The sequence below is a fragment of the Rhinatrema bivittatum genome, chromosome 1 (genome assembly GCF_901001135.1).
Source record: "Rhinatrema bivittatum chromosome 1, aRhiBiv1.1, whole genome shotgun sequence".
In the NCBI taxonomy this organism is placed as follows: domain Eukaryota; kingdom Metazoa; phylum Chordata; class Amphibia; order Gymnophiona; family Rhinatrematidae; genus Rhinatrema; species Rhinatrema bivittatum.
Genome location: NC_042615.1, coordinates 18,839,116 through 18,862,574, shown reverse-complemented (window position 1 = coordinate 18,862,574; position 23,459 = coordinate 18,839,116). Strand labels below are relative to the sequence as shown.

General features: G+C 45.2%; 1 protein-coding gene across 1 annotated transcript in view; it reads left to right on the top strand.

The window, feature by feature from the left end:
- The window catches only part of LOC115084798 (WD repeat-containing protein 64-like), a 234,752-nt gene that overhangs the window by 77,438 nt on the left and 133,855 nt on the right, over positions 1-23,459 (top strand). Inside the window, exons 11-13 of the mRNA XM_029590142.1 lie at positions 5,595-5,700; positions 17,685-17,836; positions 21,644-21,746. Of these exons, the coding sequence (XP_029446002.1) occupies positions 5,595-5,700; positions 17,685-17,836; positions 21,644-21,746 (361 nt within the window). The remainder of the gene's footprint in view (positions 1-5,594; positions 5,701-17,684; positions 17,837-21,643; positions 21,747-23,459) is intronic.

Below are 23,459 nucleotides of genomic sequence, written 5' to 3'. Positions count from 1 at the left end.
ATGATCCTCCCTTTGGGTTCCTTAAGAACATGCCATACTGGGTCAGACCAACGGTCTATCAAGCCCAGCAACCTGTTTCCAACAGTGGCCAATCCAGGCCATAAGAACCTGGCAAGTACCCAAAAACTAAGTCTATTCCATGCTACTGTTGCTAGTAAGTCTATTCCATGCTGTTCTTTTAGCTTTTATTTTATCAGCCACCTCCTTTGAGAACCAGATAAGTTTCATTTTTCTCTTGCTTTTCTTTACTTTTCTAACATATAGATTAGTTGCCTTGGTAATTGCTCCTTTTAGTTTGGCCCACTGTTGTTCCACATCTCTCATTTTCTCCCAGCCTTTTAGTTCTTCCTCCAGGTACTTCCCCATTTCAACAAAGTCCGTGTTTTTGAACTGGAAAACTTGAGTCTTCGTGCGACTTCTCCGTATCCTATTTGTGATATAAAACCATAGGGGTAGATTTTCAAAGGGTTACGCGTGTAAGATACACGCGTAACCCCAGAAAACCTACCCCTGCGCGTGCCGAGCCTATTTTGCATAGGCTCAGCAGTGTGCACAAGCCCCGGGATGCGCGTATGTCCCGGGGCTTTAAAAAATGGGCGGTCCGGGGATGGGGCCGCAGTCTGGGGGCGGGGGCATGGTGGCGGTTCGGGGGCGGTCCGGGGGTGGGCCAGAATCCTCCTGCACAGTGGTCTGTGCCGGGGGATGGCGAACCGGCGCGCACAATTACGCCTGCCAGGCGTAACTCAACGAAATAAGGTAGGGGGGGATTTAGGTAGGGCTGGGGGGTGGGTTAGATAGGGGATGGGAGGGAAAGGTGGGGGGGACCAAAAATAAGTTCCCTCCAAGGCTGCTCCAATTTCAGAGCGGTCTTGGAGGGAACGGGGAAAGCTATCAGGCCTCTCCTAGGGCTCGGCGCGCGCAAGGTGCACAAGTATGCACCTCCTTGTGCACGCCGACCCTGGATTTTATAACATGTGTGCGGCAGTGCACGCATGTTATAAAATCGGGTGTACATTTGGTGCGCGCTACCCAGCGCGCACAAATGTACTCCACATACGTAATATTAAAAATCTGCCCCATACTGTTTGATGATCACTGGTGCTAAGGTGGGCTTCCTCCTGGACATTAGAGACATTATCTCCGTTTGTGAACACTAAATCGAGTATATCTCCCTCCCTTGTGGGTTCCATTACCATTTGTTTGAACAGAGTCCCTTGCACGGCATCCACTATCTCTCTACTACTGTTAAATTCTGCAGAAGGGATTCTCCAGTCTACATCTGGCAGATTAAAAACTCCAACGATCACCACTTGGCTAGGGCTGTTCACTGGACACTGGGATTTTTAACAGACCCTCCCCCAGATTGGCTAGCTAAGTTAAGCTTTTTCCTTAGCTCTCCCCTAGAATCTGTAGTTATGGCTGTCTCCTTGAAGTTCAAAGCAGATTGAAGACTTGATTACTCCCTGCAGTGTACTATGACTCACTCGCCCAAAGCTGAAGAGCCCACTCCCTTTTTTTTTTTTTTGTTTAAACAAACACACAGCAATTTAATGCAGCAATATCAATATCTAGGACAATATAGAGAACAAGGCTAGCACTGCACAAAACACAGAAAAATATAAGGATAAAGGAGCGTGTAATATCAATAGCAGGAACAAAAGTGGGAATTCTTTACCAACCCATTTGAGATTTATTATTTATTTATTTTTATTTATTTAAGGTTTTTATATACCGGCAATCATGAGCACATATCTTGCTGGTTTACATGAAACGGGAGTGCATTAAATACATCAACTAGAACTGTGGTGATCGAAGGAGCAGTTACAAATAACAAGGGTAGCAGAACTTGGATAAGAAGGAAGAGATAGGAAAGAATAAACGGTTGAACGGTATACAAATAAATTAAATGCTATGTAAAAATGGCATGATTAATGGCTGAATATTTGAAGTCCTTGGTTTGTATCTATGACGTGATATTAGATTGTGTCTGGGAAAGTAGACAAAAGTAGACAAAAAACAATTCAAGGCAGAATTAAAAACATGGTTGTTTAAATGCACCTTTACAGTGCACGAACATTAGACACAGAGCACCAACATTAGAATACACATGGGCTTAACTTTTCCTTCTTTTAACTTTTTAAGTTACATTTTAGGAAATAATTGCATTTAAATGTTTTAGTAGTTCTTAAAATCTGTTTTTAGGAAACAATATATAATGCTTTTATGCTCTATGTTTTTAGTTTTATGACTTTATCTTAACAGATAATTTATATATTTTTTCTGTACTCTGCCTTTTATTAATTTTAGCTGTTATTACTTTTATCAAACTAATGTATTTTCCTTTTTTTAACCGATTGTAAACCGTTGTGAAGGCCTTGCCAATGTGACGGTATAGAAAAAACAATAAACTAAACTAAACTAAATTAAACTTTTTTGTTCCTTAGCTCTCCCCAAGAATCTGTAGTTGTGCTGTCTCCTTGACGTTCAAAGCAGACTGTAGACTTGATTGCCCCCTGCAATGCACTGAGTCACCCGCCCAAAGCTGAAGAACCCACTCCCTTATTTTTTTTTTGCTTAAACAAACACACAGCAATTTAATGCAGCAATATCAATATCTAGGACAATATAGAGAACAAGGCTAGCACTACACAAAACACTGAAAAATATAACAAAGAAGCCCTCTGAAATAAGGATAAATTAAACTTTTTTGTTCTTTAGCTCTCCCCAAGAATCTGTAGTGGTGCTGTCTCCTTGAAGTTCAAATGTGTCCAGGATTTTCAGTGGCACGACAGGTGTATTGTTTCTTCCTGAAGGAGAAAGCCAATTTATGCTGATCTTTGGAGTCTACAAGAACAGTCCAGAACCCCGAGGCTAAATCAAAGCTGGTAAATTATTTGCCTCCCTGAATGTTGGTAAATTCCGATCCAGGTGGGCCATAGGCCATCCAGACAAGGGTACAATTTTGTCCAGTTTCCTGTAGTCTATAGCTAGTCTCCATTTGCCATTCTTTTTCAAGATGGTGCTGTTACACTGTCTGATAATTCCTTTCTCTTCTAGATTTTTTTAAGATTTCTTGTACTGACTCAAATGAAGCTAGTGGTATCTTGTACTGGCATACAAAAACTGGCTTGCTCTTTGGCTCTGTGGGAACTTAAGTGCCATGTAAGTCAGTCAGGCCGCAATCATAGGCATCAATGACAAAGATATCTTTAAATTTATGTAACTTTTACTTCTTTTAGCTGATCTCTCTCTGCGGAGCTCATACAAGCATCCGCTTCCATGAGTTGGTTGTTTACCATCTCTTCAAACCTGGAGAAGAGTTCGTTCAGAGCTATCTCCACCTGCTCTTCTATCTCCTCTGAGATGGAGCAAGTCTCAGCTGAGCTAACAGTTCAAACCTCTTCAGCCTGGATTTTGTCTGTCTTGCTTCTGACATGCTCCCTTGACAGTGGGAGGCAGTCATTTTCCAGTTGAACCTTGGAAGGGCCAAATAAGCTGTAAGTTGATAAGGTCTATAGGCAATGTTTTACACCACTCAGGGGGATCTTCTCCGGAGTATACCTCTATGTTCATAGATAATTTAGCTCTAGATCATGGAATGATTCACCAATTAAGGAACCTTCCCCACACCTGTCGGGACAAGTGGTGCCAAAGACTAGTACCTCTATCACCTCCTATACCTATATAATCTGAATAGCTTGGAAAAGACCACGGGATTTTTCCACAGAATCAGACTTTTATTTGTCAGACTTTCAGATTTAGCAGTTGCACTCAGCATCAGTTTATATTGAGTAAAACTCAGCATCATTAGTGAACATAAACATATTGGAGACGCCAACTTGCTTTGGGTATGTAAATAAATATAAATAGCTAACTAACTCCATAATTTTAGGAGATTACCTTCCATTTCACCCTGAAGCAATCTCTGAGGAGGCAGTCTCTGCCAAAGGGAGAAGGCATTTTTGGCCCCAGTTGCTTGCTGGGCTAAGGCTGGTCTGAGCCCTGGAGAAGCAAAAGATAGGTTCGAGATGAACAGCAGGTAGCAGGGCTTCTTACATGCGTGGGACACTGGAGCTAATCTGCTTCATCACAGGGAAGGGCAGGGATTGCTGGCTCAGGCATTGTCCTCAGGTGCTAATGGTTCTTTTTTTGTCCACCCCATGAACCCTCTCCCCAGCTGCTTTAAACAGGCAAAGCATAAATATGTAAGAAGCTCATGCGTAGTCAAGCAATGGGACAGATGGGGGTCATTTCTCCATTTCAGACTGCTGGCCCCCTCTTCCATCAGAGGGTTACTGCTCCTGCTGCGTGGCGACTCCAGACAAGAACATGGTCTCATTCCTGTAACTTCTTGACCAGCACTGCCATGCTGTGTCAGTGCTTTTCTGTGAGCTGACCTGTCTGGTAAACTGCCCTTTAGATAGGCTGTTTTTGTGTTGGTGATCTGTCCCTGGGCAACTTACTTTATTATTTGTGGCAAGAGCTATAACCATTAAGTTAAACAAGCAAATCAGATAACCTGGGCATGTATTGTCATTCTGGTCAAAAGGTTCTCATCTTGTTTTTCTGTTGAAAAATACATGTCAGGATCCCTTACACGAAGCCGGCGTCCCTCTTGTGGAGTCAATATTAATACTTGGTTGCATACAATAGTGAAACGTCTGGTATTTCCTCCACACCTTGTGAGGAAAAGCAAGGGCAGCTTATGTTGAAGTTTATGCTTCCAGTGCTGCCTAGGTCAGAGCAGCACTGGAGGTGCTGGGAGCGGGGCAGAGAGTCCCTCACTGCTGGCTCGAATTGAAAAGGTATCAAGGGATATTGAGGAGGGTCAGAGAGATGGGGGGAAAGGCAGCACTATGATTCCTTGTGGGTAGGGGGGGCAGGGAGGGAGGCAGCTTGATCATGTTTAATAAAAAATCAAGACCGTATGCTAGCCCCTTCCTAAGACTTTACAAAGTTTTGGTTTTTTTTTTTGGGGGGGGGGGGGGGGGGTAGAACAGTACAGCCTGAGGGCTTTTATATTAAGCTTTGGGAGAGGAGGGAAGGGATTAGCTCTCTAAATCTTTCTTTGGTTTGATAATGACAGTGCTACTTAGCCAGATATCTTTCAAGATATCCAATTAAGTAGCACATTATCAGGCCATACAAAGTTGGATAACTAAAAAACCTATCCAGCTATATTCAGGCAGAGTCGGTTAGGTTTTTTGTTATCTGGCCATATGTAGCCGGAAAGCTTTAGGCTGGCATGCTCAGCGGGACGTTTCTCTCGCTGAATGTATGGTCAAGCACCCGGCCCACTTTAGCCGGATAACTTGTCCACCAACCGGCCTACTTAATATGGATCTCCATGAGCCCAGCACCTCGTTGCACAAACCTTTCCTCCGGGGGCTCTCTCTCCAGGAAGACCTCTTCCAGCACTCTCCCGATATTGGGCAATCTGCTTTTCTCCCATACGCCGTCTCTCCTGCATGTAGTTCTGACTTGTGAAGTTGCTGCATTGTCTTTTTTACGTATAACATTCCTCGATTAATTTTTATGCCAATCTTCATGTTTTTAAAGAAGTCTTTGTTTGTTTTTTTTTTTACCTTCCTTAGGTGGCCCACTGGTATGCTGTCTGGGCATCCTTCTCCAATCGCCTTCCTCCAAATAACGGATAGAAACACGAAGCTGTTCTCCATGTCCCTGGACTGCACCGTCATGGTGAGGAGAACTGAGGGTTTCCCCCTCCCCCCCCCTTTTTTTTTTATAGGTTATTGAATAAGTACTTGTGATGGTTTAGTAAAGTTAGGGTAAGAAATTACTTTTCTTAGAAAATAGGAGGTTGCTTTGTAACTTAAAGGGAAAATCCAAAAGAATTATGAACCTTGCGACTTTTTTTTAAATCTGCTTGCAGGAGTTCTCTTTGGAGATTTGACCTTTACAGGTGTTCATGAGTTGCATGCAAGTACTATCCTCAAAAGCATTTAATTTAGTTTTTTTTATTTCTCTTCTGCCTTTCGTGATGGGTTAGCCACTTAAAATGGACTGCAATGGGGTTAGAGGGGCTGGTAAAGCAGGTTACAATAGAGTTACTGTTAAATTGGAGGGGTTATACAGTGGTTCTCAACAGGTGTGTCGCGAGGTCACAGAAGGTGTGTTGCAGATCCAGCAGAAGACTGCTCTTTCCTCATCAGTCTGGGCAGGAGTTGGCTGATTTCTCCCTTATTGGGTATGACAGGAAGCTGCTCTTGCTTCCTTCTTCTCTTCCTGCCCAGTGGGAGGTTATTCCCTCCTCCTTCACCCAGATCAGAGCGAGATATCACCAACTTCTGCTCATATGAGCCCGGCAGGACAGTCCTGTCTCATTCTTGAACCCACTGGGTATGACGCCAAATATCCCCCATTGACCTTTATGCACGCCTCTGAGGATGTATATAATTTATGAACCCATCTGGTGAAAAAGGCGCCAAAATGCATCTTTTCCAGTATTTGAAATAGAAAAGGCCAATGAACTAGATCAAATGCTTTTTCTGCATCTATAGTTAGCAACAAGAAAGGGATACTTTTATGACAAGCCCACCACATAGAGTCCACTGATTTTCAGACATTATCAGAAGCCATTTGCCCAGATATGAACCCCGATTTGTTGCAGTGTGATGGAAGGGAATGCTAGGGGGCGCTCCCCATTGCGGGACCAGATGTGTGTGCCTTTGCGGAGGGACGGGTCCTCGTCTGGGAATCTGGAAGCCGTGACCCTCCACCGGACCTGTACGCTTCCGTGAGGCCACCAACGCAGTGGTGCTCTCTGAGTGGTCCTCCGGCCACTCCAAGCCCTTTCGGACCTGCTGCTGGGTAACGGCAAGAAGCAGCAGGCTGGACAGAGTTCAAGGGCAGATGAAGACATCTGGCACAGGAGGAAGAGACGAAGACTCAGGCATTGAGGAAGACGAAGACTCAGGCGTTGAGGAAGACGAAGACTCAGGCATTGAGGAAGATGAAGACATGGAACTTGGAACAGGCAAGACGTAGACGTGGAACTCAGGCAGGCTAAAATTCAGCATGGTGAAGAATCCGGGCAACTCTGTGCAGCAACCGTCTTGGACTGAGCTTCATAGACCTGGCGGAACAGGTCAGAGAAGTTGGTCTGAGGACAGTCCACGGAGAGAAGGATCTGGACCAGGACATCCAAGGATGATAAGTTAAAATCATGGAAATAAAAGGTCCGGAACTCGGTTAAGAGCAGCACAAAGAGGAGGACGGACAACGGCCCCTCAGAAGTCCAGGAACTGGAGGAAGGTGGACGGGCAAACAAGGTCCCTCAGGTGCCGTACACAGCCCGGCCGGGCTGGTCACAGACCACACTGTCCCCTATGCGCCTTACACAGCCAGCTGCTGGTCATGGACCATGAGGGGAACGGGGCCTGCCCAGGGAAGGACAGACAGGCTCACGGACATCAGGACATCAGAAATTTCTTTATCTAAGCCCAAGCTGTGTGCTTCAGACAATTCAGGTAAAGAAACATCCCCTTATCAATATTAGAATCAGCACTATAGAGAGAATAAAAGCACAAAAACCACTGTCGGATATCCTTATTAGCTGTTAGTATATTCCCAACATCATCCTTAATTTTGACCACATTATTTTGGATCCATTTAGCTTTTAATTTATTAGCTAATAATTTACCTGCCTTATTTCCCCCTTCAAAATAGATCTGGTGTATTATATCTAATTTATGTGCAATAGTAGCCGAGCCTAGTTCTGCCAGTTGCACTCTAGAGGATTCCAGATGATGTTAATTATGGTTAGATGGCGCATTTTTATATAGTGTCTCTAGTTATTTGCTCTAGCAGGGCTTTCCTGTCTCTTTCTTTTATCTTTTTAACATAAGATGCCCTGGTAGTATATTTCCCTCAGAGTACAGATTTCAAACCATCCCAAAGCACTATAGGGGTAACATCCCCAGTGTCATTAAATTCCAAATACTCCTAGATGTCCCCCTGGAATTGCTGTATAAACTATTTATCTTCCAACAGGCTATCATTGAGCCTCCAAAACACCAGTCCTTTATCATCCCTACAAGAACCTCGGTATATAAAAAAATAAATAAAAATAAATAAATAAATAAATAGTTGGCAAAGTCTAGCACAACCAAACAGGGGCATGGTCTGACCATGTTATGGGTTCAATGACCACCTGTGATACATTGTTCATGATCCCTTTATCAAACAATAATAAATCTATTCTGGAGTATGAACAATGGGGACGGGAAAAAGAAGTGTAAATTTCTAGACTTAGGGTATCTGGACCTCCACGCATCCATGACACTCTGTCTAGAGAGGAAAGCCTTTAAATACCCAAGGTCCTTCCCTGCAGCCAGCCCTACACTGGAAGAGTTATCTAGAGAGGGATTCATAATGAAATTAAAATCACCCCCTCGGCATGAGCCATCAAAGTCTCTCCCAATCCCTTGTTTTACATTGGGGGCATACGGGTTCAGAATCGTGCATTTTTCTCCCCCCATAGAAATCATCAGAACTATATACCTCCCTGATGGATCCTTTAAGCATGATACAAGTTAAAAAATAAAATCCTTGCGAATGAGAATGCCCACTCCCGTATATTTTGCTTCTTTTGCACACGCTGCCCAAAATTGGGATGGGAATAAGTCAGAACCTAAAAGATGTTCATGTCTACTTTTTAGATGCTTTTCTTGCACTAACACTATAGCTATCTGCAAGTATTATAAACCAGCCAAAAAATAAGCGCCATTTGCGATATGTATTAAACCCTTTAACATTTAAAGATAGTAACTTAAAGGCGGCCATGATCAATAATTTAAAAAAAACATACTAGGTTAAACAAAGCCTCTGCAATGCTGAAGTAAATCAAGACACTAGAGGGAAGAGTTCATGCATTCATTTCTCTATAATACAAGAAGTCCTGCCTAAATGCCCCCCTATTTATTGCCTCACATAAACACCCTGCAGCCATATGACAATCTAGGTCCCATTCCCCAAGTACCCCGAAATCCCCATGTACCCCTAATACCCCACTCCTACCCCAATCAGTACAGCCATCACTATATGGCTGTTCCAAATATCCCCTAGGAGGACAAGCCAACGTGGCCCATGGATCTCCCCCTCCTGGCAAGCATGTTAAGAAAACATTAATATGCTTGATAGTTACCGCTTCAACTGGAATACAGCCATAAAGTAAAAGGCTTCTCAGGCATTCAAAAAAAAAAATTTACCCTAGAATAAAGATCTTATGAAAAAAGAGCAACCATGTATAATGTGCCAGCAGTCTTAAGCAATTTCTTTAGATGTATTCGAGCCCTCAGAATTTCTGCGCAACCATCTGCCTCCTTTTTCAATGCGTTACCAATAGGGAGCCTCATCTTTCTGGCTGGTCGGATTTGTAGGACCCCTCCCTAGGTCCAGATCGGTGTAGCCTGCGTCCATAAGTGCTGCCGTCGCTTCTGTTATATTTTTTCGCCCAGTATGATGAAGCCATCTGTAGCAGGCGCTATTCCTTCTGAGTAGACCAGAAGCTCTTGCCGCTTGCGAAGCGTGGTTGGTGAGAGGTCAGAAAAAATGGTTAACCTCGTTACCTTGCCATTTCCACACAGGCTGAGTTGCAGATTTTTTCTTTCACAGTGTAACTGTGAAAACATGCTATTATGTCCCGCAGCCGACTCACCAGCTTCTGGCCGAACGCCCTGTGAGCCCGCTCCACTCTGATCCGATGTAGTCAGAAGGCTCTGGCATAGCTGCTTCACCACTTCCAAGCAGTCTTGAAATTCTGGGATTTCCAGTATCCCCCGAACCTCAAATTATTCCCCCGGGGCCGGTTTTCAATGTCCAAGAGTTTGTTGGATAGTGTGGCATAGTCCTGCTGTAGTGACTTGAATCACCTCATAGGTGTCGGAGCTCTTACGCCTGTGAGTCAACTCTGTTTTCGGTGTCATCCATTCTGCATCCAAGGTCTTCCACTTCTTCCTTCATCTCTCCTAATAGATCCATCATGCCTTCTTGTAATTTTTTTATATCTTGATGCAGGTCACAGAACGCGTTTCAGAACTCTGCCCTTGTAGGCAAATCTGTATCAGATAACGATATAGCGCTATCCAATTCGATCTCAGGAGCTGCCTCTGCTTCCTGCGTCATTTTGTCGGGAGAAGCCTCCCAAGCATAGTCACGTTTCTGATAAGAAAATTTGTGGAAATCCACTGATTTTCATTTTAGAAACATTGGCAACACACTCCAGATGAAGGCCAGTAGATATAGGAGGAAAAAATACTTTAGGATGCCAGCGATTGTTTTAAGATATTTGCTCGCTGGGTAGAGGAGCCCAGGTTCAAGCGGCCGATGGCTTCGGTGATCCCTTTAATTTCTATTAGTGGGGTGGGCCTTCATCCATGGATGCTGGATCAAGTGCCTAACCTTCTCCCTAGGGCCTGTGAATACCACATTATAAGTGTTCCTAGCTCACAAGTATCCTGGGGAGTAAAAACTGAGTCATAAAGAAATCTTTTATGCCTTCCATGTTTTAGGTCAATGCTCAGCCTGGTAATATTGAAAAGATTATTGCCTTGGCCATTTTCCAAACCGATATTGCCTTAGAAAAGTTGGAAGAGGAAGTTCTGGCCTTTATCTGATTTTACTCCTTGGTGGTGCATCCTTACCCTTAAGGGTAACCTGCACCTAGCGGCAGTCACAACCCTTAAAGACCTTTGCTGGGAGGGTCACGTGATGCGGTGAGCCGGGTAAGACGCACTTGCCGGAGCTCTGTGGGTTCCCCCCCAACAACCTTGCTCGTAACGCGACTAAACTAGCCCCAGCATTAGCGGCATAGATCCTACCAGTTTGAGGAGACAACAGCAGTCTTGCAGGTGCGGCAGGCACGGGTCTCCACCGTGAAAAATGTCCTCTAAAGCGCCTAGAAAGGACAAGGCAAAACCGGCGGGTGGAGAAGATAAAATGGCGGACGCTGCTAGTACGCCGGAACCCTCAGCCCTTGATGATCGGGATATAGCGAAATTGACTTCAGCGGTTGTGGCCGCGTTAGATCATAAATTTGAGGGTATTTCAGAAAATATAGTGGCCGTGAAGGAATCTATGGGAGATATTGGACGCAGAATTGACATCACGGAGGGCCGGATTGCCCTGGTCGAAGAGGACAACATGGCGGTTAATACAAAGATCGCAGCACTAACGGCGGCCTGCAAAGCGGCAGAGGAAAAGATTGAAGACCTGGAAAACCGGTCTAGAAGAAACAACATCAAATTCCTGGGCCTTCTTGAAACGGTGCAAGAAGGGGACTTACGAAAAACCCTGGAAGAGTGGCTACCCGCAGCACTTCAGCTTCCTGACCTGGTTGGTAAACTGCACATTGAGCGAGTACACAGGCTGGGGCCACGCCGCGATGCAGATAAGAGGCCTAGGCTGGTTATAGCACGATTTCTTGACTGGGGCCAACGAGCAGCGGTCTTGGCAGCGTTCAGGAAGGCTAGAACTTTAAAATTCCAAGATAACCAGATTATCCTTTTTCAAGATTATTCGGCAGCTGTAGCAGCTAAAAGGAAGTTGTTTTCTAAAACATGCCAGGAGCTCTACAATCAAAACACCCGTTGTGCCTTGCATTATCCGGCGATCCTGAAGGTATGGAAGGATGGCAAAATCCACTCCTTCGAATCACCAAGCTCTGCTGATGACTGGCTGAAAAAAGTGAGAGGGGATGCCTGACGGATTGGACAGAACCATGGGTGTCAGTGCAGACTGGCAGTGGATATCTGTGAGTCTGTGAGCTTTTGAGTACAAACAGACTCAATCTGGGGAGCAGATAGGTTAAACGGTTGGCAAAGTTGTTAAGTTGCTGTGTGTTATGTGTCCGGCAGTTCACTAAACGGATATCTTCTGGGACTCTGTTGGGAGCAAACATTGGTCTGAATGCTTTAAAAATGTTTTTAAAATGTTCTGTTATGCCAGTATGTACAGGCAGGAGTTATTTACCTAACTGTGAGGGGGGGAACCCACAAGCGCACATATTGCGGACCTCTACCCCAGTATATGGGGGTGTATGGGAGTTTTTGGGGCACTGGAGCCCTACAGTGGGACGGGGATGGGACTGCAGCATCGGGAGGGGGAGGCAGGGGATCTGGGAAGAGGGAGGGGAGGGGGGGGAACTTTGAGAAACTCGGGGGCTGCAAACTTATGGCGGGAAAACAAAGGGGGTACCGACAGAAACAGCGGCAATGATCTGGGGGTCCAGGCTGGGGGACCTCTAGATTGCCTGAAGTTGGAAATGTATCAAGTGATGGGCAGTATAAATACGTTACGATGACTACACTGAGGGTTGGCTCATGGAACGTGGGAGGGATTGGCTCACCTATAAAAAGGCAAAAAATTTTGAGTGCCTTAGCGAGGAAAAAGATGGGATTAGTTAGCCTACAAGAAACCAGATTGAATGCTGAGGAGAACAAAAAATTGCAGAAGGGTTGGGTGGGACAGTGTTTCTACTCCCCAGCTTTCCAAAGGAAGGCAGGAGTAACGCTACTGCTTCATAAAAATAATCCGATGGAGGTTCACCAGCAGGTAACGGACGAGGAGGGCAGGTACCTTATCCTGGTGGGGAAAATTAGAGGTAGGGACTACACTCTGTGTGCTGTGTATGGCCCAAACTCCTATACGCATTCGTTCTATCAGACTTTGGCAGCCAAACTGATAGCGGTGAGGACGGGTCAGTTAATCCTTATGGGGGATCTCAATTGTGTACATGACATCCTACTGGACGCATCCGGTATGGGAACAAGAAAGGATGGAGGAATAGGCAGGGGGGTGGACTATTTGGCCACAGAGCTGGGTCTGCTAGACATTTGGCGCACTCTACATCCGACAGAGCGTGATTATACGCACGTGTCTAGGGCGCATGCCACCCTCTCTAGGATAGACTACATACTCACCGCTGCTCCGCTACTTCCACAGGTCTTGAAAGCCGAAATAGGGCCTATTGAGATATCTGATCATGCCATCATATGGATTGATATCAAGGCTATGGATGAGGACACGGGCCCTAGGATGTGGAAATTTCCAGGTTATATGACAGGGGATAAAAAATTTAAAGAATTCTTAAAGGAAAAATAGAGGGAATATGAAAGTAATAATAGACAACACAAGGACGACCCGATTTTGTACTGGGAAGCCGGTAAGGCAGTGATGAGGGGGGAAATACTGGGATATATGAGTGCTCGAGCTAAAAATATGCACAAGAAAATTATACTGTTAGAAGGGCGGCTTAAAGATGCTAAATTGCAAATGTTGTCCCAAAATACTGCACAAAAGAGAGCTGAATACCATGCCATTCTGCACACCCTCAATGAGTTACTACACACGAAAGCTCAACAAGCCTTATTTTATGGGGAACATAAGTTCTTTCGTTATGGCAACAAGGCGGGGCGCCTACTTGCTAACTTAACTAGAGCAATAAGGGGCAAGTCCTACATAGCAAAGCTACGGGATAGGCAAGGTAATCCCATTCAGAAAGGACAGGACGTTTGTGCTGCTTTCCGAGACTTTTATATGAAACTCTATACAGATGATTGTGAGGGAGGACGGGAACAGGAGGTTGAATTTTTCAAGGACCTCCCCATACCGCAGATCACCCATGAGCAGCTGGCCCAGCTTAATCACCCAATACAATTATTGGAAATCGTTGGGGTTATACAAACGAGTAAACGAGGAAAGGCGCCAGGTCCCGACGGCTTTAGTGCGGAATATTACAAAAGTTTACTTCACCAAATTGCTCCGGACCTGCTGAACTTTTTTGCCTGTGCGCAAAATAAAGGAGCTTTTCCGGGGGATTTCACGAGGGCCTACATCACAGTCCTGGAGAAACCGGGTAAGGACCTGGCACTCACAGCCTCTTATAGACCCATTTCTCTATTAAACTATGAGGCCAAAGTATTTGCAAAAATAATGGCGGATAGACTGGGGCAGGTATTCCCCTCCATAATAGCCCATACACAAGTAGGATTTGTAAAGGGGAGATCGGTGTGCTCAAATATGACTAAGTTGCTTATTGCCCTAGAGGAGAGCGCAGCGAGGGACACCTCAGCGCTGGTCGTCGGGTTTGACTCGGAGAAGGCCTTCGACCGGGTGTCGTGGGCTTATTTATTCTCCATATTGGCTAGATATGGCTTTCATGGCGCCATAGTCAATAGTATTAAACTGTTATACCAATCCCCAAAATCAGCCATTGTGGCGAATGGCCATGTGTCGGAGGACTTCCAGTTACACAGAGGTACCCGGCAGGGATGCCCACTGTCGCCCCTGTTGTATATCCTAACCATAGACCCCCTTCTTAGAAAAATTGAGTTGGATGAGCGGATAACTGGTTATAAAGGGCGAACATTAGAATTTAAGGTGTCGGCCTTTGCAGACGACGTATTGGTCTTCCTGACTACACCGCAACAGTCGCTGCGACAGGTGCTAGCACATCAAGCTCTGTTTGGGACGTTTGCAGGTCTTAAAATAAACGTGGATAAATCAGAGGCTCTTGACATAGGACCGAAGGTACAAGATCACCGGGAAGGGGACTTTCCCCTAAAATGGGCGGGTAAGACGATGAGATACTTAGGAATCCAGCTGACAAGGAAGGTGGACCAACTCAAGGGTGCGAACATAGGAGAGCTCCTAAAGAGTATGGAACGTAGGCTAGGGGTTTGGTCGCGGTTACCTCTGTCTTTGATGGGGAAAATCAATCTCTTAAAGATGATTGAGCTGCCCCGCTGGCTATATGTGTTACAAAACCTTCCATTATGGCTGACTAAAGTGGAAATGCAGCAGATCCATAGGATTTTAAACAAGTATATATGGGGGGGTAGGAGGGCCAGAGTCTCCCTGCGGTCCTTGATGCATCCGTACGAGCAGGGGGGACTGGCTTGTCCGCATTGGAGGGATTAATAAATCTCTGGAATTTGTTGCCAGAGGATGTGGTTAGTGCAGTTAGTGTAGCTGGGTTCAAAAAAGGTTTGGATAAGTTCTTGGAAGAGAAGTCCATTAACTGCTATTAATCAAGTTTACTTAGGGAATAGTCACTGCTATTAATTGCATCAGTAGCATGGGATCTTCTAGGTGTTTGGGTAATTGCCATGTTCTTGTGGCCTGGTTTGGCCTCTGTTGGAAACAGGATGCTGGGCTTGATGGACCCTTGGTCTGACCCAGCATGGCAATTTCTTATGTTCTTATGTTCTTATGTTCTTATAATTTGGTGTGCTCCTTACGACATATGCAGGACTGGTTCCAAGGTACGTCCTTATACTCCCCGCGGAAGTATATCAGAGACTGGCTGACCCCATTCCACCCAGAAAATCTCTTGCATATTAGGCCAAGAGACGTCCCGAGCCAATACCGGAACAGTATGTTGCTTCAATCATGTAGGAGAGCGTGGGCCTATCTGTGTAGATCTAGGTTACAGATTGCGGGAACGATCCTACCTTATGTCACTTTGCGGGGTAATCCGCAGTTTGAGGGGGGGAGGACCAGTGGTGTTTTTCACAAATGGGAGCAAAAGGGTCTTGTTAGGGTGCACCAGTTTTGGGATGTGCAACTTGGGCAAGTACAAAGTTTTCAAGCCCTGCAAGACCAATACACTTTAGACTCCAAGGACTTTTATGCCTACCTGCAGACAAGGCATTATGTGGAGTCCCTGGTTAAAAGGGAAGATCCAGGGGGACTCCAATTTAAAAAGCTACTTGGGTTCTTCACCCCGGTAGGGAAGAAACAGAACTCATGCTCAGTCTTCTCGCGGGCCCTCAGAGATCTGCCATCTCCTACAGTTTTGACTGAGATTCAGGGCAAGTGGGAGACGCATGCGGGGCTACATTTGACCTTAAAGCACATAGCCCAAGTATTGCAGGATGTGGTAGGCACTACAGAAAACATTACCTTACGAGAAACGGGTTATAAAGTATTACGATGTATGTACATATCCCGTGCCAGGGGGTTTAGAATTAAGTTATGTGACAATGATGTATGTCTCAAATGTAATCAAGAAGGAGGAACGCTTTATCATTCTCTATGGGGTTGTCTGAAGGTAGCACGGTATTGGGAGGGGGTCGTGAACTTTCTGACTCACATTTTGCAAACGGACATACCGAAAACACCAGAACTATGTCTGTTGAGACTTCTTACAGGACCGACGACACACTTACCGGAGTTCGACCGCGTATTTCTCCAAAAAGCGTTATTGGTGGCTCTGCAGCCCATACTCAAGGAATGGATTTCGAAGGACACTCCACAACTAGACATGTGGAAGCACAGACTGTATAAAGTCTTCCGCTTTGATTATATGACAGCACAGCAAAACTCACCAGGAGCTAAGGTCAAGTGTAAGGCCATATGGAGCAGCTATTGGAACTCACTTTCACCCACCATGCAGACATGTGCGATGGATAATTCGCTTGAGCTGTGAGCGATAAGCCTTTCCTGGATGGACTACCTCAGTTGGCCTTTCGAGTGACTCTTTTCAGACTCTTTTCAGCCTCTTTGCAGATGGGGGAGGGGGGGCAGGGAGGGGTGAGGGATGGGAGGGAAGACAGAGGGTGGATATGTTTTTGGTTACGAATGTAGGGGACAGAGAACGGTGAGAGAGCATTCTAATGTTGGTGAATTTTATGGTACTGTCCTCTATTAGCTTGGTCTCCTAAGCAGGCAACAGCCCATATGTATACTGTTTCTTTGCACCACAACTATTGGAGTTACTTATGCCTTTTATCTGAAAAACTCAATAAACATATTTTCAAAAAAAAAAAAAAGACCTTTGCTGGGCAGGTTGGATGGACCATTTTCACCTTTATCTGCTAACTTTAACTACGTTACTATGTAACATAAATTCGCTATAAGTGTGCGTGCAGCATTACAGAGGGTTGTGCATAACATTTGTAATTGAGAGGGGCATTAGCGGCATGTTTAGCAGGTTGTTAATTGCCCATGCTGACCGTTTAGAGGAGAAGCTGAAGGGTTACATGCAGGGAGGATAACTTTCAAAATAACTGCATGCGGCAGTGTTGGAGCAAAACTAGAAGCAACAAGTGACTGAAGCCCAGGGCAGGTAATCTTCTGGAGGATTACCATCCTCCTTTTCTAACAGTCAAGCCCAGGCAGAGCAGCACTGGGCAGGCCGAGCATCCTTCGTCGATACACTTACCAGGACATTGGTCAAGGATGGGAAAACGGGGATCTGAATGCTGCTGGGATCCGTTCAGACTGGCAGCACAGCAGTAAGGCTGGTCCAGCCTGCTGAGCCGGGTCCTGTCGAGCTGCCGCTGCCCTTTGCACATCTTCGCTGTTATCCACACTTGTAGACCTGGGGTGGCTGGTGTGATGTGGTATACTCTGTGTACCTCGAGGCACTCCGTTTCATTGGAAAGGGTCAGCAAACGGCCCAAGGCTAAAAGTAATAGAAGGTATTTACTGAATAGGTAATAGGAAAAATAGTACTTAGATAACCGAGATATCTTCCGGAGATTTTCAAATGCCCTGCCTGATATTATCCCTTGAACAAAATATTGTGATGCTTAATCTATTTATTGGGCTTTTGCTGTAGCTGGAACTCCGTGATCCCTAAATGGACATTGTCAGGGACAGTTGTATGCACCAGTTCCAGCTGTGACTGTCCTTCTCCTGTGTGTGTCTCTCTTGGAAAGGTGTGGGACATTGAAGACCAGACCTGCCTGCTCAGTGTGATTCCCAAGGCCAGTGGCATCAGCGGAGAATTGGCAGCTGCTTATTTCTCACCTGAGCTGGGAGCCCTCTGCATAGCGGCAGATTCCCTCGCTCTCCTGCAGCTGCAAGACAGGTAGGTAAGCGGCTTTGTTGTTTTTCTCTTTTTAATCTCCTGCTATAGAGTAATCTTTGGGGTAATGTCTGCTGTAGGGGCAGGTAACTAGGGCAGTACGAGTCTAGAGGCCGCAGGGGACACTGGCAACTCAACACTTTTCACAGGACGGCACCAGTTTGCTGGAATTTCCCTAATGCTGTACTGTCCCTTAAATTTTGTTCCGCACAATAATTCCACCAGAAAAAAATACCACGATATGATCGTACAACACCTGATATAATTAATAATAATAATAATAATAAAAATCCCCAAACTTATTTTATTTCCAAGAACGGTGTATAAAATCAGAATACATGAAAATCCGCGCACAAACCGTGTTTCGCTCATTCGAGCTTCATCGGGGGATATTAACAAAAACAATATCTGAAAGATAAGCACAAGAAACAATAGACTGTAGCATGGCTTTCCCTCCCTCGCTCCTCTACCCTTCATGTGACTCAGGACCAGAAATGTGCTTCCAGGCCCATTCACCTTAAAGGCAGCTTCACGGATGCATCTAATGGAGTAACTACAAACCATATAACCCACAGAAAAGCAGGATAACTAATGAATGCCACTCACACACATCGAACTATTTCTTTCCTTTTGATTTTAGCGCTGCCAGCACGCTCATCAATTGATTGATTTTCAACCTGTCTCAGTCCTGCTACTGCACTGCCTAAATATCTCCGTACTGCTAAAAAAACCGAAAAAAACCCTACATATAATGGACAAATAGCTATTGCCTCACCTCGGTACTTTGGTTTTGTAATAATCAGCACCAGTGCAACTTGGTTCTTGTTTTATATGTGTATAAAAAAAACAAAAAACCCCCAAGAAGACTGAATAATTTGCAGCTGGAACCGATGATTACCCCTAGCAGCTTGTCCTTTATATGAAGTTGTGATTTGGACTTATTTAGGTACTGCAGTAGCTGGACTGAGAGAGGTAGAAAATCAAAGAGTTGAAGAGAGTGCTGGGATGTGTGTGAGTGACTGCTGCTTCTGCTGGACTGCCTGTGTCGTGGCCCTGTGTGGTGGGTGAAAGGCGTCGTATTAAAGAGAGTCCTCTGGTCCAGGGGGGCCTCAGCCCTGTCTTCGGGACACACCTAGCCAGTTATGTTTTCAGGATATCCACAGTGAATATGCATGAGATAGATTTGCATGAAACGGAGGCAGTTCATGCAAAACTATCTCATATGCTGTTTATGTATTTAAGTAATAAACAGGCCAATCCTGTAAAGTGCGGCCGCGTTTACCCTGCTCCTAAGCCGCTTTTTACTCCGTTTTCAGCCGTGTTAGCCCTTCCTGCGATCCCGAATCCCCTTTAACCTACTCCTACTGCGTCCTAAATTCCCCGGCCAACCCCTTCCGCCCGCAGCATGGATATTGCATGCAAACGAGCGAATTAGCTCAATATTGCATGCAAACGAGCGAATTAGCTATTCCCTAGCATCCCGTAACCCGCGCCCCGACTATCGCTATCTTTCCGCGCCGTTTTGTCGCGCGTTTAACCTGCAAACTTACCGCCTACCCTGACCCAGGCGGTAGAGGCAGGGGTAAGGGTAGGTGGCAAGCTTTCCCCCAGCCCCCGCTCACCTGCCCCGGCCGCGATCATGGGTGCCGGTCTCCGTGGCAGCCCCAGTCCTCTCCCCTGCTACCGAAGCCAAAAAAAAAAAGCGAAAAAAACGTTGCAGCCCCCCTCCGATGTCCGGACTGGGACTGCCACGGAGACTGCAACGGCAAAGCGACTTTTTGTTTTTTTTTTGCTTCGCCGCTGTCAGTGTCCCCCCTCCTCTCGGAGCAGGGCGCGAAAAGCAGCCTTGCTCCGGGAGGAGGGGGGGCACTGACAGCGGGGAAGCAACGGCGAAGCAAAAAAAAAAACCAAAAGCAATTTTGGTTTTTTTTTTCAAAAGCGACAATTTTTTTTTTTTTCCAAAAGCGACTTACTTTTGGGATCTGTCAAGATCCCAAAAGTAAGTCGCTTTTGGACGCCTGCCAACTTACTTTTCTGAAGCCATCATCAGGAACCCATGCGATCGTAGCTCCTCCCGACGAAGACAAAGATGGCCGCCTGCACGGGGGAAGCGTACAATTGGCCGCTGAAGACGTGACATCGTGACGTCACGTCTTCAGCGGCCAATTGCACGCTTTCCCCGTGCAGGCGGCCATCTTCGTCGGGAGGAGCTACGATCGCATGGGTTCCTGATGATGGCTTCAGAAAAGTAAGTTGGCAGGCGTCCAAAAGCGACTTACTTTTGGGATCTTGACAGATCCCAAAAGTAAGTCGCTTTTGGAAAAAAAAAAAAATTGTCGCTTTTGAAAAAAAAAAACCAAAATTGCTTTTGGTTTTTTTTTTTGCTTCGCCGTTGCTTCCCCGCTGTCAGTGCCCCCCCCTCCTCCCGGAGCAAGGCTGCTTTTCGCGCCCTGCTCCGAGAGGAGGGGGGACACTGACAGCGGTGAAGCAAAAAAAAAACCAAAAAGTCGCTCGCCGTTGCTTCGCCGCTGTCTTCGCCGTTGCTTCGCCGATGTCAGTGTCCCCCCTCCTCCCGGAGCAAGGCGGCTTTTCGCGCCCTGCTCCGACAGGAGGGGGGACACTGAAAAGTCGTTTCGCCATTGCTTCTGCGCTGTCTTCGCCGTTGCTTCCTGGTATCTGTCATTTCAAATGACATTTGAAATGACAGATACCTATCCAGTATCCTGGGTTGCGCGGGCCTAAGGCTTTTCGGACGCGGTTTACATTTACATATAATTAGGGTTCAGGATCGAGCGGTAGGTGAGCTGCACTGTGCGGGCGGTAACCGCGGGTGCCGTAGGCACTAACGCAGCTCTTCCTACCGCTCGGTACTGGATTGGCCCGAAAGAAAGATATTCGCTCTCAACGCACAACAAGAACATCTAGTAAACTTCAACTTGTGATTCCCTCACTTCCAAATGCCAAACTATCCTCCACCAGAAACAGAGCCTTCTCCATCATCGGACCAAAGTTATGGAATTCGCTACCCCACTTCCTCACCACGCAAGAAAACTTAAAATCCTTCAAAAAAGACCTAAAATCTTGGCTTCTCAACCATACTCTTAAGGACAGCTCTCAATGACTTTATACTATAATCCCATAAACTGCCAACTTTCACTATTCCACTTGGACAATCTCTACTGATTCAAGCTACTGATGCCTCCTTTTATGAAGAACCCAGTTATCTCTGTCTATCTATTCAGTGTACCTACCCGGTGTACACTATGTTTTTTGTTCATACCTCTTCTCTTTGGTGCCATTTCCCACTATTGTTAAATTTAAAGTTTAAAATCTTTCAATGTAACAAGTTGTTCTATTTGTAAACTGGAGTGAAGGCAACTATGCTATACCTCGGTATATAAAAAAAATGCTAAATAAATAAAAAAATAAATATATAGTTTAATATATCTATATTATATATATATATATATATATATATATATATTATATATATTATATATATATATATATAGTTAAACTAATATATATATATATAATAATATATATTATATTACACTATATATATATATATATATATTTATATCATAGGATATACAAATATCTATATAATATATATATATATGTATATATGTATATCAATATCTATATCTAAAATAGTACATATATATATATATATATATATCTTATATTATGTATATATATTAATATATTATAATAGTATATATATATTATATTAGATATATATATATATACAGTGCTCGTGACTCATGTGCTCTTAGCTTTTTTTTTTTTTTTGGCTTCTTCTCCCAGACAAGCACAGCTGAGCAGCTCCTTGGTATCACACGGCGAGCCCGTCCTTGGCTGCCTGTACAACCAGCGCTTCCGGCAGGTCGTGAGCTGCTCCGAGGGATCTGTAAGTAATGTTCGCCCGTAAGATGCAGAGAAAAATCATTAAACAAACTGCACAGGTATTTACGCAGGCCCATTTCTCAAAACGTTTCTCTGTTAAGAGGACAATGTTTAGAAAGTTTCAGCATGTGAAACTGGAAGGTACGTTGGCACGCGGTATTTTGTCAAACCCTGAAGTGAGCGCCGAACTAGCAGTTTGCACGTAAATGTTATGGGAGAAAGAAGGGGGCAGGATTAGGTCGTTTGTGCACAGGTTGCTATTTTGTGAGTGGTACACGCACATACGTTACCCAGCTTCTACCCATGCTTCCACACCTCAAGTCAAATTTGATCGCATTGTGGTCACTATTGCCAAGTGACCCCCCCGACACTGTTATCTCTCGCACCAATTCCTCTGTCCGACTAAGGACTAGGTCTAAAATAGCTTCCCCTCTTGTTGGTTCTCGAACAGGCTGCTCCACGAAGCAGTCGTTTATTTCATCCTCTCTAGCGTGTCCTGATGTGACATTCACCCAATCAATGCTAGGCTAATTGAAATCCCCTATTATTATTGTATTGCTAATTTTGTTATCTTCCTTAATTTCTTTTAGCATTTCGTTGTCTGTTTGTTCATTCTGGCCAGGTGGAGGATAATTCTATTCCCCTTCTCACCTGGAATTTCTGCCCATAGAGATTCTACAGTGCATTTTGTGTCCTGAAGAAAATGTTATGCCGTTTGGCTTAACCTGAATGGTTAAGGGCTGTAGTCAGGTGCTTACTACCGTCACAAAGTTGTTTACTCATCAAAAAGGAAGTTTCGAGATTTAAGAGAAAATTCTCAGAGCATCTGTCTCTGAGATGCAGAGCTGCTGAGCAGTTTAAGGAAGGTTTGCAGGAGTCTCTGGAGGACAGATCCATTAACACTTATCAGCCAGGCATGCTATGGTGATCACCACCTCCTACATCCGGGAATGAGCGACAGGGACGGGCTCTTCCTCGTACAAGAAGCTGGGATTGATGGACCATTGGTCCGATCCAGCATGGCATTTCTTTTTGGAGGCGTGAAGTCTATCCTGACAGCTGATATCTTCTGTGCTGGGGGTGAGGGTGGGGGTGGGTCAGAGGGAGGAGGCGGGGGTGGTGGTGCTGTGATTGGCTTATACTGTTTGGGTGGTATTTGTTACTTGTGTGGTTTTGTTATTCAGTGTTTTGAGGGTGTGACCACTCTTTGCCCAATCAGATAGGAAACTTTTTCAGGATTTTTCCTCCTGCTTTTATTGAGCTTCCAGCTTAACGGGAACGAGGTCTGGGTCCAGTGGCATGAGCCTTCCTTTTCAGCTACCTGGTGGAATGGTGTAGTGGCAAGAGTAGTGAGTAAGACCCCAGGGAATCCAGGGATCAAATCCCACTGATGCTCCTTGTTACCTGGGCAAGTCGCAAGTCACTCCACCTCCCATTGCCTCCGCTACAAACATTGGGCCTGATTTACTAAAGGCCCAATGTTTGTCAGACTGACCCTATTGATATCCAAGCCCTGGACCCTATCCTGTGGCATCCTACAAGGGTTGTGTAACTCTCATCCATCCTTTTCAATGAGCTCCTGCAACCTTTGGGTATTTATTTTCATACTATCATACTTTGGATACTCACCTACTTTCATCCTTTGTTCTGTCATGCCAATTATGAATTATTGTAACTCATCCTCAGTGCTATTGTTATGAACCCTCCTGTGGTGGTG